Genomic DNA, 16,251 nt, shown 5'->3' on the forward strand with positions numbered 1-16,251 from the left:
GCCAATGGCGTTGTAGCACAACTGTACAGTTTTTAAAAATGTTTATCCATATGCTAGTCATGTTCATTTGCTGAATGACTATTCAGTTGCCTATCCAACCACGTTGCTATCTTTGCGGTATACACGATCATTTAGCTGTTGCTATGGGTGTGGTCTTGTTGCTAGGCACATTTGCATACATTTAATGTTTATACATGTCTTTCAATTCCTGTTATCTTTGCAATATACATGATTATTTAACTGTTGCTATGGGCGTGGTCTTGTTGCTATGCAAATTTACATACATTTTTTGAATGTTTATTCAATTGCCTATTAATCCCTGTTGTTATCTTTGCAATATATGTGATAATTTGGCTGTTGCTATGGGCGTGGTCTTGTTGCCAGGCACATTTGCATACATTTTTTAAATGTTTATTCATTTGTCTTTCAATTCCTGTTGTTATCTTTGTGAAATACATGGCCGTTTGGCTGTTGCTGTGGTCATGGTTGCTAGGGATATTTGCAGACTTTTTTGAATATTCACTCACTTGCCTACCAGATGATGTTGTTATTTGAACAAAACATACTGCCTTTAGGTTGTTGCTAAGGGTGTGGTCATGGTTGCTAGGGCCAATTGTGTAAAAATATTTTGAAGAAAATCTGCAGAATAACACTTCTTGAAACATCTCACCAAGTTTCAGTCTCATTGACCCATGGAATAGAATTTGTAAGATTTGTGAGTGGCGACGTAGAAGATGAATATCACTTTCTTTTAGTATGTTCCTTCTATGACGATGAGAGGAAAAAATACATCCCAATAGAATTCATAGCAAAGCCAAGCCAAATTTTAATAAATTCATAAAACTGATGAGAACAAACAAACCTGAACTTCTAACATCATTATGTAAATTTGTATACAATGCATTTAAACAAAGAGAGACGCTTACAAGTGAAATAATGTAATACTAGTATTTATTCCAACCAATGATATGTGACTTTGACTTTGACTTTGATTTTGTTGTAAATCTCTTACGTTGCATTTAACTGTTGCTATGGGCGTGGTCTTGTTGCTATGCAAATTTACATACATTTTTTGAATGTTTATTCAATTGCCTATTAATCCCTTTTGTTATCTTTGCAATATATGTGATCATTTGACTGTTGCTATGGGTGCGGTCTTGTTGCTAGCCAAATTTACATAAATTTTGGAATGTTTATTCAATTGTCTATTAAACCCTGTTGTTATCTTTGTGAAATACACGACCGTTTGGCTGTTGCTATGGGCGTGGTCATGGTTGCTAGGGTATTTGCATATTTTTTTTTCAATATTTACTCACTTGCCTACCAGATGATGTTGTTATTTGACCAAAATATACTGCCATTTGGTTGTTGCTAAGGTCATGGTTGCTAGGGCCAATTTTGTCACAATGTTTTGAAGAAAATCTGCAGAATAACACTTTCAGAAACATATCACCAAGTTTCAAACTCATTGACCAAGTACTTTTTGAGATATAAGTTTTTGACCAAAAATGAACATTCTTACACCTAATTTGCATATCACTCATGGAATCATTGTATGCTTAATATATCTTCGTCTATACATCCCAAGATGCATCCCCATCAAATTTCAGCCCAATCTGCTCAGTAGTTTTGGAATTATAGATTTTTAACCAAAAAGACACATTTTTAGCCCTAATTTGCATATCACTGATGGAATCATCTCGTCATGAACAAATCTTACTTTACATCCCCTTAAGAATGTTCCCACCAAATTTCGCACCAATCTGCCCAGTAGTTTCTGAGTTTAAGTTTTTTGACCAAAAATCACATTTTTTGACCCAAATCACACATCTGTGATGCGATCATTTTGATTTGAACAATTTCCCAACTAGTCACCCGAGGTAATGGACCCACCAAATATCGTGGCAATCAGTTCAGCAGTTTTTGACTTTAAGTTGTTTACACACACACACACACACACACACACACACACACACACACACAGAGAGACAGACAGACAGACAGACAGACGCGGGGCAATCCCTATAGCACTACTGAACCTCAGTTCAGTTGTGCTAAAAATCTCTTGGTTTTAGATTTGTCATTTTTAAAATTCTTTTCTGGAAAATTATGTGCTATCGCTAACTATGTTGTTAAAACTCATTAAGAAAACCATTGTAATTTGTAAACCGGCACATTTTACCATGTACACCTACATAAATACAGACCTCTAACTTCGTTATTCTGTAAGTAAATTACACGTAATACATACAGACTGACCTAGCATTTGCTTTCACAAAAATCAATTTTTTAATTTCATGAAAGCTGTGTGGCAAATAAAATCGAGAGATTCAAGTTATTCCATATATTTTAGTTTAATACCTGTCAGCAAATACATGTAATGCTATCAACAGGTCAGCGATATGTGTTCCACGGACACTGACCGCAGTCAGTACAGTAACTGCGCTCCTATCAGAAAAACTTGAAATCGATATTCTTTTCACTAAACTTTGCAACATTAATTTATGACAACTAAACTTTGCTCAGCTCATGTTCAACTTTTTCAAATGCACACCAATCTGTCTGAAAAATCGTAAGTAGAGACCAAAGGGGTTTTGTGAAAATCTGAGTCATTGCTGCCGCTACCATAGCTGTCAATCAAATATTAGTGCCTAAATGCTTCGGGGAATACTGGACAATTGAGATCTTCACTGGGCCGCAGTGCTAGTGCCAATTTAGTCATAAATAAAATAATATTGTTATACTTTTATTCATATACATGGCAAGTAACAAGCTCCCAATTGTTACGACTTGAAGCTTGAATGGGAAATGTTGAACAATTAGTTATGGGTGTAAAACGTCAACCTTTACACCTCCTACACAACAACCATAAGTGATATTCCTCTAAAGTCCTCCCAACATTTTTCATTATTATATAATATTTAAACCCCTTCACTTGTAATAATAATAATAATAATAATAATAATAATAATAATAATAATAATAATAATAATAATAAATGTAGATGTTGAAAGTTATCAAATAAAGTTTACTTACTATCTTCAAAAGTTGTGATTGATATCATATTACTATATGGTCCAACACTGTTAGGTCCATGTGCTCGTACATCCACAACGTATGTAGTATATGGCATCAGATTACTCAGTAAGATTTCCGTGATCTCACTACAGAAAAAAATACAACATCATGTCAGTAAAGTTAAAAAAAAAAACCCACCGCAATGGTGTTGTAGCACAACTTTACAGTTTTTAAAACTATTTATCAAGATACATGCTAGTCCATGCTAACAATAAGTGTTCATTTACAGAATGACTATCCAGTTGCCTATCCAACCATGTTGCCATCTTTGCGATATACGTGATCATTTGGCTGTTGCTATGGGCATGGTCATGTTGTTAGGTATATTTGCATACATTTTTGTATGTTTTTGTTCACTTGTGTATGAATTCCTGATATTATATTTGCAATATACGTGATCATTTGGCTGTTGCTATGGGCATGGTCATGTTGTTAGGTATATTTGCATACATTTTTGTATGTTTTTGTTCACTTGTGTATGAATTCCTGATATTATATTTGCAATATACGTGATCATTTGGCTGTTGCTATGGGGTGTGGTCTTTTTGCTAGGCATATTTGCATACATTTTTAAATGTTTATTCATTTGTCTATCAATCCTTGTTATCTTCGCAATATATGTGATCATTTGGCTGTTGCTATGGGCGTGGTCTTGTTGTTAGGCACAATTGCATACATTTTTTGAATATTTATTCATTTGTCTTTCTATTCCTGTTATTATTTTTATCTCTTATTTTATTTTAAGTGACTTTATTGACACAATCTCACCTTAACTCCTTCCTGACAAAGGTTGCATTGTGTTCTTTATTTGGTTGGTATCTGACAGTGTAGTATGTGATCTCCATAAAGTATTGAGGTGGTTTCTGCCAGATGACAAGTGCTGAGGTTGAACTCCTCACCTCGCCAGTCACTGCAATAGGTGCTGTTGGTACACCACCCTCTGGATCATCCGGCACATGAGCTAATAAAGTAAAGCATTAAGGAGTAATAATAATGATAATTTTATTCCGTACTGTAGGCCACAGGCCTTAAATGTACATAACTGAACATAGAATGATGATCATGATTACAGAGGTATGTTCAACATAGCTAAATTGACAAGTCAGCTTATGTAGAGAGATTTTCTTCCAAAAGCTGTTTACGTATTTTCATGGCAAAGAAAATAAATTTCGCAAGGTTTTGAATGATGAAGGTGTTTGTTGACTGCATTAACAAGATAAATTTCCAATCATATGCTGGTGAGTAATAAAATTCAGAAATAAACTTAGATCTAACAAGTTTGTACTTGGGGCACACAAGTACAAAATGGTACTCGTCCTCAATATCGTTGCACCCAAATGGGCAAATTCTTTCCTCGGATGGTGTACCAAGATGTCTACCCAAGGCCTTTTCAATAGCAAGGTCATGGGTTGACATTCTCAAACGTGATAAAGCATTTCTAAAGTAAGACAGTGGTATGCATTCCAAGTATTTTTCACACGTTAAATGTGTTTTAAATCTACAATACATTCGTAATTTAGGTGAAGTGTTTACATCAGAATGCCAATCCTGCATGTGAATATCATAACATCTTTGTTTAAATAGCTGTAGAAAGTACTCATCATTTTCAGTACGTTGCTTTTGCCAAATCTCAGCAAATCCATACTGGCAAAGTAGAGTTTTAACATATAAACCCCAACAAGGGAATCCCTTTTCAGCTCTATCATATTGGTAATTGTAACAATCCTTTACAATTTCAGAGATATCACTTTGGGTACACTTGAGCCAGTAACAAATTATCTGTACATTTATATATTGTCGGATATCGTCCAAATTCACCCAGAGCAGCAATATTTGAAGTCTTACTACTAACCCCTAATATAAACTTACAAAATTTGTGATGAACTTTTTCTATGTCTGGGGAGGAGTGAGTACCCAAATACCACTTGCATACAAGCGACCTATCAGTCAAAAGAGCTCCGCTGTTCTTTTTCTTTTTGGTAACATGTAGAAGTGGTTCAGTTCTTCAGCTCTTCACTATGCAGTTTTGTTTTAGCGATGTAATAAAGTGGTTAGTGGTTTCATATGATGTCTCACTATAAAACACATTTTACACAGAAAGTTGGTAAAATATTGTACTTCTATATCATAGTCACCATTTTATAAAAAAAATCTACTGTTATGAAAAATTACACAAAATCTCAGAAAAATAATGACTGGGAAATGCACACAAGAAAAAGAAAAACAAAGGATTTTTGAGGTTGGCTATAAATAATTCCAGTGTCTTACAGCTTTAACCCTGGAAAATTTTAATGATGAATGTAATAAACTAGGGATCTAAAATAATTTTGAGGCAATTCGAATTTCAATTTTCTAACAAATTTACCAAGTCAACAACTTGAACATTCAACTTGTAGTAGACATAACATCGTCTGATATTTTAATTTACGGAGTGTCTCGTGACCGGCGCCTGTCAGCAGACTCGGCCAATTTTTTTTTCATCATTCCATTGTATTTAAACCTTGTACTTGACATTTCGCAATATTTATCATTCTCAACAAAATACCTCAACATGCCTCACCTCGCTCGTACTCAAAGAAGTCCCGGTATGATCACTGACATGACCAGGGAGAACCTTTTCGGATTTACATGTCAAACAGGGAAAGATAAATTAAAGTTGTAATTATTTTAATTATTTTTACTTGCCAAATAATTGCATTTTGGAAATGGCAAGACACGTTCATGTCGTTTACATGTAAACCGTCGGCCAATATAAACAAAGTTTGGTCGATTCACACAGTCCGCAGTGAGACTGCTCTTGCATAACTTCAACCGCATGCCATGGCATGCCTTTCTTACAAAACAAAATTCAAAATACCAACATTATGTTCCTACAAAACTTCTGTATACTGGTTAAATGGTCAAAATCAGCGAAAATTTGTCAGAAAATGTTATTTTCAGTCGTAATAAATTTAAACGAAAAAAATTAACTGCTCACTAATACGATTATGACGCAATAGTCGGTCCCGCACTGGCAATCAAAGGGACAAAAATATCTGAAGTCGTCGCCTCAATACCTTCTGAAAAATCAATTTGTGTAATTATATATCATTATTTGACAGAACAACGAAAATTTATCACCAAATTTATCCTCAAAAATCAGTAAAATATGCCCCCAAGTTGGTAGTATACGAGTTTGAATCGGGATTCCAACGTGACTCTTTTTGCCGACATGCTGTACCCACGAAAGCAAATATGCAGTCGGGACTTTGAAGTTACGTTGCCATAATCTGATCCTTCCATATACTGCATCGACTTCACTCAGCCATCTCCGTGTACAAAACATCGTATTCATAGTCAAAATTGAGTGGAAATTTCTACGAACAGCACCTTTATTTACATTGCAAACGACGTTAGGGGAGACAGATTTTGCTTCGGCGATGTTGAAATTTGAATTTTACATTGAAAAACTCGCATAAAAAATCCGATCGGAAAATCGCCCATATCACAAGTAAGTTTCCCTCCACTGACCTCTACACACTGAGCTAATACAAATACAAGTCATTATTGAGCCGTAACAAAAAGAAAAAATAGCGCAAATATTGCGTTGCCGCACAACTTCATGTTCAGGGCAATGATAGATATATAATTTTTTGAAGATTTAAAGTTGTAACCAAAACAAAATTTTCATACCTAATTTCCATCATCATAATCCAGCCATCCTATGTTGGAAGTGTACAAGACAAGTATAGCAACATCCTAATCAAACTTTAAAGGGATGTGTCTACAAGGTTTTGTACTTCTTTATTTTTTAAAATCAATTTGGAACCAAGTCATACCAATGTAACATGTTTAACTTATGTTTAACTTGGTTGTCTTATTGTAATATTTTAAATACAAGCTACATTCAGTTTATATGGGTAGGTGATGAAACAGCTGTCTTACAACATATTACATAATCAAGTCATAAACCAAACTGGCCATGCTACAGGCTTTACCACCAGAGGAAATAGTAAAGTAAACATTATAGTTAATTAACAATGTACTGTTCTCACTGTGTCAGCTATTTAATAATGAGGACAAATCTACACATTCTCAACAAAGTTAAGCTCAATCTACTGGGTAATTTCAGAGTTGAAGATTTTTGAGGAAAAGCAATGATATAGAATAACACTTCTAGAAACATCTCACCAAGTTTCAGACTCATTGACCAAGTACTTTTTGAGATATAAGTTTTTGACCAAAAATGAACATTCTTACACCTAATTTGCATATCACTCATGGAATCATTGTATGCTTAATATATCTTCGTCTATACATCCCTAGATGCATCCCCATCAAATTTCAGCCCAATCTGCTCAGTAGTTTTGGAATTATAGATTTTTAACCAAAAAGACACATTTTTAGCCCTAATTTGAATATCACTGATGGAATCATCATGTCATGAACAAATCTAACTTTACACCCCCTAAACAATCTTCCCACCAAATTTCGCACCAATCTGCCCAGTAGTTTCTGAGTTTAAGTTTTTTGACCAAAAATCACATATTTTGACCCAAATCACACACCTGTGATGCGATCATTTTGATTTGAACAATTTCCCAACTAGACACCCAAGGTAATGGACCCACCAAATATCGTGGCAATCGGTTCAGCAGTTATTGACTTTAAGTTGTTTACACACATACACACACACTGACAGACAGACAGACAGACACCGGGCGATCCCTATAGCACTACTGAACCTCAGTTCAGTTGTGCTAATAAAACCAAAATAATCCACGATATAGCCCAAAATTACCCCCAGAATGTTAGCATGGGCGTCGGCACGGTCACAAGATTGCGTAAATTTGAACGACATTCAAAAATTCAACCGTAAACTGCCGTCGGCAGCTCACACAGCCTTAGCGGGAATTTGATGCTTACATACAGGTACAATGTGTTCCAATAACTAATAATAGTTGTATTCAACGATGTATTTCAAGTCAAATTCTGTCAAAATATCCAAAGATAGTGACATAATTTATATCGTAGGCCATGTTATGAGAGCCGTTAATTACTTCCGCCATGTTGAAATTCGATTTCGTGAGCGAAAAACGCACAAAAAATTATGATCACTTGTCATTTGATTCGTATTCCAGATACCGTTCACTGTCATGCTTTCAAAATGGCTGTGTAGATAAACAAGGCTAATACGCATGTCTGGAACTAGTTATGGCAGCAATTTTTGCAGCAATAGCTGCCGTTAAACAGCATAACAGTGAGGTAGGTGAATGAACTTTGGCGTTCCCGCAATAGCGGGAAATGGTGGGCGCCCTAGAGCGTTCCTGCAATAGCGACAATTGATGGTGAAAGGGTTAAAGTCTTGTGGACTGATTTCCAATATGGCGTCGGCCATAATGCTCATTAACAGTCATTTTTTCTTCAAATTACAAAAAAAAATCATCTAAAATCGAAAAGAAGATGCACTGACTTGAAATTAACAAATCTGAGTAAGCTACCCTTTACGCATCAACACACAAGATATCAAAGCAATCTGACAAGTAGTATTTGAGGAGATGATGAAAATATCATTTTTGAAAAAAAAATACCGCCAATGGCGTTGTAGCACAACTGTACAGTTTTTTAAAATATTTATCCATATGGTAGTCCATACTAACAGTAAGTGGTCATTTGTTGAATGACTATCCAGTTGCCTATCCAACCATGTTGCTATCTTTACGATATATGCTATCATTTGGCTGTTGCTATGGGCGTGGTCATGTTGTTAGATATATTTGCATACATTTTTGTATGTTTTTGTTCACTTGTGTATGAATTCCTGATATTATCTTTGCAATATACGTGATTATTTGGCTGTTTCTATGGGCGTGGTCTTGTTGCTAGGCATATTTACATATATTTTTTGAATGTTTATTCAATTATCTATTAATCCCCGTTGTTATCTTTGCAATATATGTGATCATTTGGCTGTTGCTATGGGTGTAGTCTTGTTGCTAGGCACATTTGCATACATTTTTTGAATGTTTATTCATTTGTCTTTCTATTCCTGTTATCTTTGCAATATACGTGATTATTTGGCTGTTGCTATGGGCGGGGTCTTGTTGCTAGGCAAATTTACATACATTTTTTGACTGTTTATTCAATTGTCTATTAATCCCTGTTGTTATCTTTGTGAAATACATGACCGTTTGGCTGTTGCTATGGGCGTTGTCATGGTTGCTAGGGAATTTACATACATTTTTTGAATGTTTACTCATTTGCCTACCAGATGATGTTGTTATTTGACCAAAATATACTGCCATTTAGTCGTTGCTAAGGGCGTGGTCATGGTCGCTAGGGCCAATTTTGTCAAAATGTTTTGAAGAAAATCTGCAGAATAACACTTTCAGAAACATCTCACCAAGTTTCAGACTAGGTGACCAAGTACTTTTTGAGATATAAGTTTTTGACCAAAAATGAACATTTTTACACCTAATTTGCATATCACTCATGGAATCATTGTATGCTTAATATTTCTTCGTCCATACATCCCTAGATACATTCCCATTAAATTTCATCCCAATCTGCTCAGTAGTTTTGGAATTATAGGTTTTTAACCAAAAAGACACATTTTTAGCCCTAATTTGCATATCGCTGATGGAATCATCATGTCATGAACAAATCTTACTTTACACCCCTTTAAGAATGCTCCCACCAAATTTCGCACCAATCTGCCCAGTAGTTTCTGGGTTTAAGTTTTTTGACCAAAAATCACATTTTTTGACCCAAATCACACACCTGTGATGCGATCATTTTGATTTGAACAATTTCCCAACTAGACACCCAAGGTAATGGACCCACCAAATATCATGGCAATCGGTTCAGCAGTTTTTGACTTTAAGTTGTTTACACACACACACACACACACACATCCACACACACAGACAGACAGACGCCGGGCGATCCCTATAGCACTACTGAACCTCAGTTCAGTTGTGCTAAAAATCATAAAAAATTGAAAATGGCACAGATCAACTTGGCATGAACAAATCTGAATAGCCTCCCCCAGGGAACATGCACACCAAATATCGAAGTATTCTGACTGTTACTTTTGGAGAAGATGATGAAAATAAACAAGTGACCTATCGGTCAGAATAGCTCCGCTGTTTTTATTTATTTATTTATTTTTTATTTTGGTGACATGTAGAACTGGTTCAGTGGTTCAATTGTTCAGCTCTTCACTATGCAGTTTTGTTTTAGCGATGTAATAAAGTGGTTAATGGTTTCATATGATGTCTCACTATAAAACACATTTTACACAGAAGTTGGTAATGTATTGTAATTTTATACCATAGTCACCATTTTATAACAAAAATCTACTGTTATGAAAAATTGCACAATATTAAAAATAATAATGACTGGGAAATGCAAAAAAAACAACAGCTTTAACCCTGGAAAAATTTAATGATGAATGAAATAAACTAGGGATCTAAAATAATTTTGAGGCAATTTGAATTTCAATTTTCTAACAAATTTACCAAGTCAACAACATTCAACTTGTACTAGTTGTAGTAGATATATATAGGGAAGAAATGTATTAATCGCCATCTTAGTTTCCATACGGCGACAATCCCAAGTACACGGAAGAGAGTCATTCTCAGCCATACGTTAAAGTGGTAACACTCGTTCATGTTCGATTACCTTTCACAAAGAAAACACAACGAAATGGTTGAAGTGATCTTTTTTTTAATTTCTTTTCATCACAACAACAAAATCTGCGTGATCAAAAGTGTTGTAAACTAAACCAGAAAGAATTATCGGACTGGCTAGACTTCCCGATGAACTGGAGTAAGGTCCAAGTCCAAGTAGAGCCTCGATAGTACTATTAGTATGTGAGAAAATCGTCTCAAACTAGCGATACAACTTTCAAAATATAACTTGACATGTCTTCATTTGTTAGAGTTATACAATTCAAGACGTGTTTTCACTCGAAAACAACAATTCTGTGAATAATGACACTCTGAACGCAGCGATTTCTCGGACGATGTTACCACTGTAACGTATGGCTGGCAACGACTTGCTTGCGGGTTAGTCCCTCGTGCATCCGGGTACTTGGGATTGTCACCTACAACAATAAAGGATTGGTCGGGTATGGGGGATCATATCACGATGAAAATGGATATGCACATGTATGTCATAGAACACTGTCCTGATACCAAATTTGAATGAGATCTGTTCAAACATGACTGAGTTATGGCTTTGGACATGGAAAATTCACAAACAAAATGGCTGCCAGGCAACCATATTGGATCGTATCACGACGAAAATGGAAATGCACATGTATGTTATAGAACACTGTCCTACTATCAACTTTGAATGAGATCTGTTCAAGCATGTCTGAGTTATGGCTTTGGACATGGAAAATTCACAAACAAAATGGCTGGCAGGCAGCCATATTAGATCGTATCACGACGAAAATGGATATGCACATGTATGTCATAGAACACTGTGACAGTCCTAATACCAACTTTGAATGAGATCTGTTCAAGCATGTCTGAGTTATGGCTTTGGACATGGAAAATTCACAAACAAAATGGCTGCCAGGCAGCCATATTGGATCGTCTCACAATGAAAATGGATATGGACATGTATGTCATAGAACACTGTCCTAATGCCAACTTTGAATGAGATCTGTTCAAGCATGTCTGAGTTATGGCTTTGGACATGAAAATTCACAAACAAAATGGCTGCTAGGCGGCCACATTAGATCGTATCATGACAACAATGAATATGCACATATATACCATAGAACACTGTCCCAATATCAACTTTGAATGAGATCTGTTCAAGCATGTCTGAGTTACGGCTTTAGACAGGGAAAATTTGCAAACAAAATGGCTGCTAGGCGGCCATATTGGATCGTATCATGAAACAAATTGACGTGCATATGTATGCCATTGTATGTTGCCCCTGTACCAAGTTTGAAAAAAATCAGTCCAGGCATCTCCAAGAAACGGCTGCAGACAGACGGACAGACGGAACCCAATCCATAAGTCCCCGTCCCGGACTTCGTCCGGCGGGGACTAAAAATCATAAAAAATTGAAAATGGCACAGATCAACTTGGCATGAACAAATCTGAATAGCCTCCCCCAAGGGAACATGCACACCAAATATCAAAGAATTCTGACTGTCACTTTCGGAGAACTTAATGAAAATATAAAAGTTTGACGGACACTATGATTCACTCTACTCTCTATACTCTATACAACCTATATAAAGCTACGCTTTCAGCTTTCGCTGACAGTGGAGCTAAAAAGTTCATGATAATTTATGTAAAGAATTTTGTAAATCTTGGTTCAGGGAATTACATAATGACATTAGAAGAAATAGTACTGATAAAAACAAATTGAGAACATATAGATTGTTTAAAACAGATTTTGTTTTTGAGAAATACCTTGTTCATATTAAAAATCCTGTTCATAGTACACTAGTGACTAAATTTAGAATTTCAGATTATAACATTCAAATGGAATTAGGAAGGCGTTGTACTCCTAAGATTCCTGTGGATGAAAGATTCTGTAAATTTTGTCAAAATATGGTAGAAGATGAATTTCACATTTAATTATTTGCTCTCATTACAGAAATGAGAGAAAGAAACTTTTTTCTTCTTTTTCATTAAGTAATTACAATTTTCATTCCTTAGATAACAAAAGTAAATTTTTACATATTTTGTCTGTAGATGATAAACTTTCTCTTGGAAACTTTCTTGTTAATGTAAAAAATATAGCAGTTGGCTAAATGATTGTATTTTATTTACTTATTTTTGTATGCTTTACCATGCTTGCTAAAGCATGATGTTACGCAGTAAAGATTGATTGTAAAATTCATTGATTACGATGTAAACATTGACGAATTAATTTCACCCCTCTCACCAAAAGTGGTATCATATGGTACGTCTATGTCTGCCATTCTAGTAAATTTTCATTTGTTGCCAATAGAAGACGCACTCAATAAATTTGTTCTTTTGGTAGCTAATCAGTGCACATTAAACTTGCAATAGTGTCGGGCGGATCTCAATGGCGACATTGTGACGACCCTGTCAAATGGGGAAAAAGTTTCTTGATTTTAGAAACTCCTGATGAATGATAAAACCGTGTTTATGTAGCATTCAAATCTTTCTTATTCATTTATTTGTTGATATATGTGTCTTTATTCTCCCTGGACATTATGGTTACTTTAGAACAACATGCATCTCTCCCCATGTATAAAAGTTGGCCTAGTTTCTGACTGTCATGTCTTCAAGACAACTTGAGAAAAACAGCTCATATTTCATAATCCTTACCGTGATTTAGACACAAAACAAACTCCCCCCCCTACCCAACGAAATATTTTTTTATGTTGGCCGTGTGTCAGTTTTATAATGTATGACACGTACGGCCCCTAACATCTCATGCTTCTGTTGAAGCCATATTTAGGATGCTGCCCCACCTGGCGGAGGACCTGTGTACCTGCGTGGTTTCTTTACAATTTGACTCCTGTGACAACTTATCTATTTCCTGTTTATAAGTGCATACATGAATATATTAAGTGTGCGACCGACTTACGGTGATCCTCAAGCCACACTGCATCAGAGTTACATCCCTTTTCTCTATCTTACTAGTATAAGTATGATCGAATGTTTGTCCAGTGTGATAATCTCCCAGCAGATGAGAGATAAAGCAAACTGTTTAAAGGGCCACTGCAATTCTATTTCTTTCTTTCCACTAATATGTTCATACTGCCCCCTAATGAAAGGAATGTATGATTAAATGTTGATTTACTGCATGTGTCATATAGAAATGGGAGGGGGGAAATCTGTACCTCCCAGCCTGCTTCCTTCGACTGTTTTCGTGTTTCCGGAATATGCCGAGCGTTAGCAAAGCCAAAGGTGTTGTTTACATTTGTAATATTATGTCATCCTTGAGGCCAACCTGGTCTTGGTGTTGTTAGCCTAGCGGTTCACTTTGGCAGTACCGTTAGTTGACAATGGTTCGACATTATGTTTTGGGAGGCTGCAGTAACACGAAGAGTGATTCGATCACCTTACATTTGGCACACATAATGGATATAAACTGAAATTTTAGTCTTCAAAATTTTGTGTTGTTTTGAGCATGATGAACCTATTTTGTCAGCCACGTACATATGTACCCACAGTCATTAACTTGAGAACTTGCAGGTCAGATTGAAATCTGTACGAAATATAGACCACATAAGGTAAAGACACCACATTTGGCACAGATAATGAATATAAACTAAAATTTTAGTCCTGAAAATCTTGTGTTGTTTCAAGCATCGCAACGCACCTTGATGGCAAGAGGAGAAGAATGGACAAGGTGTCTTTATTTAGTCAATAAAGAAAAGAGAGAATTACATACAGCCTCAGACTGCTAGTGGTCTGAGATATAGCTGACAGCAAAGTAACCAGGGAAAGAAAATAAATAGTTTTTAAAACTCAATGAGCGAATTGATCAATATCACACACAAAATAAGTTATATTGCACCACAAAAATTGATCATTCAATCGATCAATCATTCAACCCAATAATAAATCAATAAATCAACCAACTGATCGATCAATCAGTTACATGCTTGCTGCCCCCTGTGGTGACACAAAAAGTGAACAACATAGTGCTGTTCAGCTTTATTTCAGCTGAGCTTTAATTGATGTAATTTTAAACTCACCTTGTGTCTTGAGCATGCCTGAAACATCATTGCCAGGACCATATTGATTGTAGGCTAATAATTTGATAACGTATCTTGTTGATGGCACTGTCAAGCAGAAACACATTACACACTTTAGGAAAAGGACATTTAAGGTTGAGATGCAGGTTCGTTAGCTCATTTTTCCTCCATCACATTTCACAGTAAAGACAAGATAAATACACCATTTTTTTCATTAATTATGTCGAGTCTTTGTATGAAGTTGTGGTTTCTGTGGTGATTTTTTACATTTTTAACCATATTATTGATCTGTACCCAAAAACTGTGTTTTTTGACGATTTCACTTAAAGCTATTTAACTTTTACAAACAGTTGAATATAGTCCTCTTTTCGACTTTAAATGAAAGCTATGTACATAAACAAAAAAACGTTCCTCCGGATTTTTGATTTTGTCTCTCATTGTCTTGTTATAATCATCCAAAGTTGTATTTTTGTGTTTTTTGCATAAATTACCGCTTTTCACACTTCTCAACGCAATATCTCTTGATTCCCTCAAAAACTAAACAATCCGGAGGAACGTTTTTTCGACACACTGTCTCCGAGTATTGTCTCCAAATTTGACACAGCTGGGACGTTCTGATGCAAAGTTAAATAGCTTTGAACTTCACACAGTATACAAAATAAAGAACGTAGAAAAATGCTAATTTACACAATTGGACTCCTTCCGCCCGACAAAAGCTTTCAAATTCGACAGACATTGCAACAGCTTTTTTCTGTGACTTGCAAATATGTTACTCAATCCTTGCCATTTGGTTGTGTACGTTGCTTTGCTACAGACATGAAGAAAATCGGGTATTTTAGGAATGTCATGAAATGCTACAGATAGAAACGTGTTTGTTTCCCACGATTTAGGTGTCATGTCATCTATTATTCATCTACGGGTGGAGACTTTGGTTTAATCTTTTAATACGGTACGTGTGCCGTTCTCGACATTACATAGTATACTTTCTGGTTTGGATTCGAAGCCCTTGCTCTACGCAGTTGGTGTTCGTGTTTTGATTCGAATATGGGCTACGTTCCATATTCCTGCTCATGTATTAGGCATTGCTATGTTGTTGGTGTTTCGTTGACGTCACACAATAAAAAAAAGTTAACCCTTTCCCTGAAATCAAATTTCCACACCACGACACCGTACGACATCGGGAATGTTATACAAATTGTACGGAGTGTTACAAAACTACGGTATAAATAATGGTACTTGAAAACTCACGTCAACAGTTTTTCTTCCACTGCGAGTGACGTTTTATTATACTCAGAGTCGTAGTAGACATTACGTCATTTATTTAAACTACTTGTACCTTCAAAATCTCCGTTTTATAACTTTAATAGCCTTGAGGATCGCTCGGTGCCAAATTCTTTGCCGTTTACGTTCAGACAGCGTCATCGTAGACGCAAATAAACAACACTACGCACGTATACTACTACAGTACATATGACTCGGTGTCGACGTGT

General features: G+C 35.8%; 1 protein-coding gene across 1 annotated transcript in view; it reads right to left on the reverse strand.

The window, feature by feature from the left end:
* Nucleotides 1-16,251, reverse strand: part of LOC144447225 (protogenin-like) — a 122,809-nt gene that overhangs the window by 34,200 nt on the left and 72,358 nt on the right. The window contains exons 9-11 of the mRNA XM_078137127.1: nt 14,762-14,848; nt 3,847-4,039; nt 3,037-3,164 (exon numbers count right to left, since the gene is read on the reverse strand). Coding sequence (XP_077993253.1) covers nt 3,037-3,164; nt 3,847-4,039; nt 14,762-14,848 — 408 coding nt within the window. The remainder of the gene's footprint in view (nt 1-3,036; nt 3,165-3,846; nt 4,040-14,761; nt 14,849-16,251) is intronic.

This window comes from Glandiceps talaboti, chromosome 16 (genome assembly GCF_964340395.1).
Source record: "Glandiceps talaboti chromosome 16, keGlaTala1.1, whole genome shotgun sequence".
NCBI lineage: Eukaryota > Metazoa > Hemichordata > Enteropneusta > Spengelidae > Glandiceps > Glandiceps talaboti.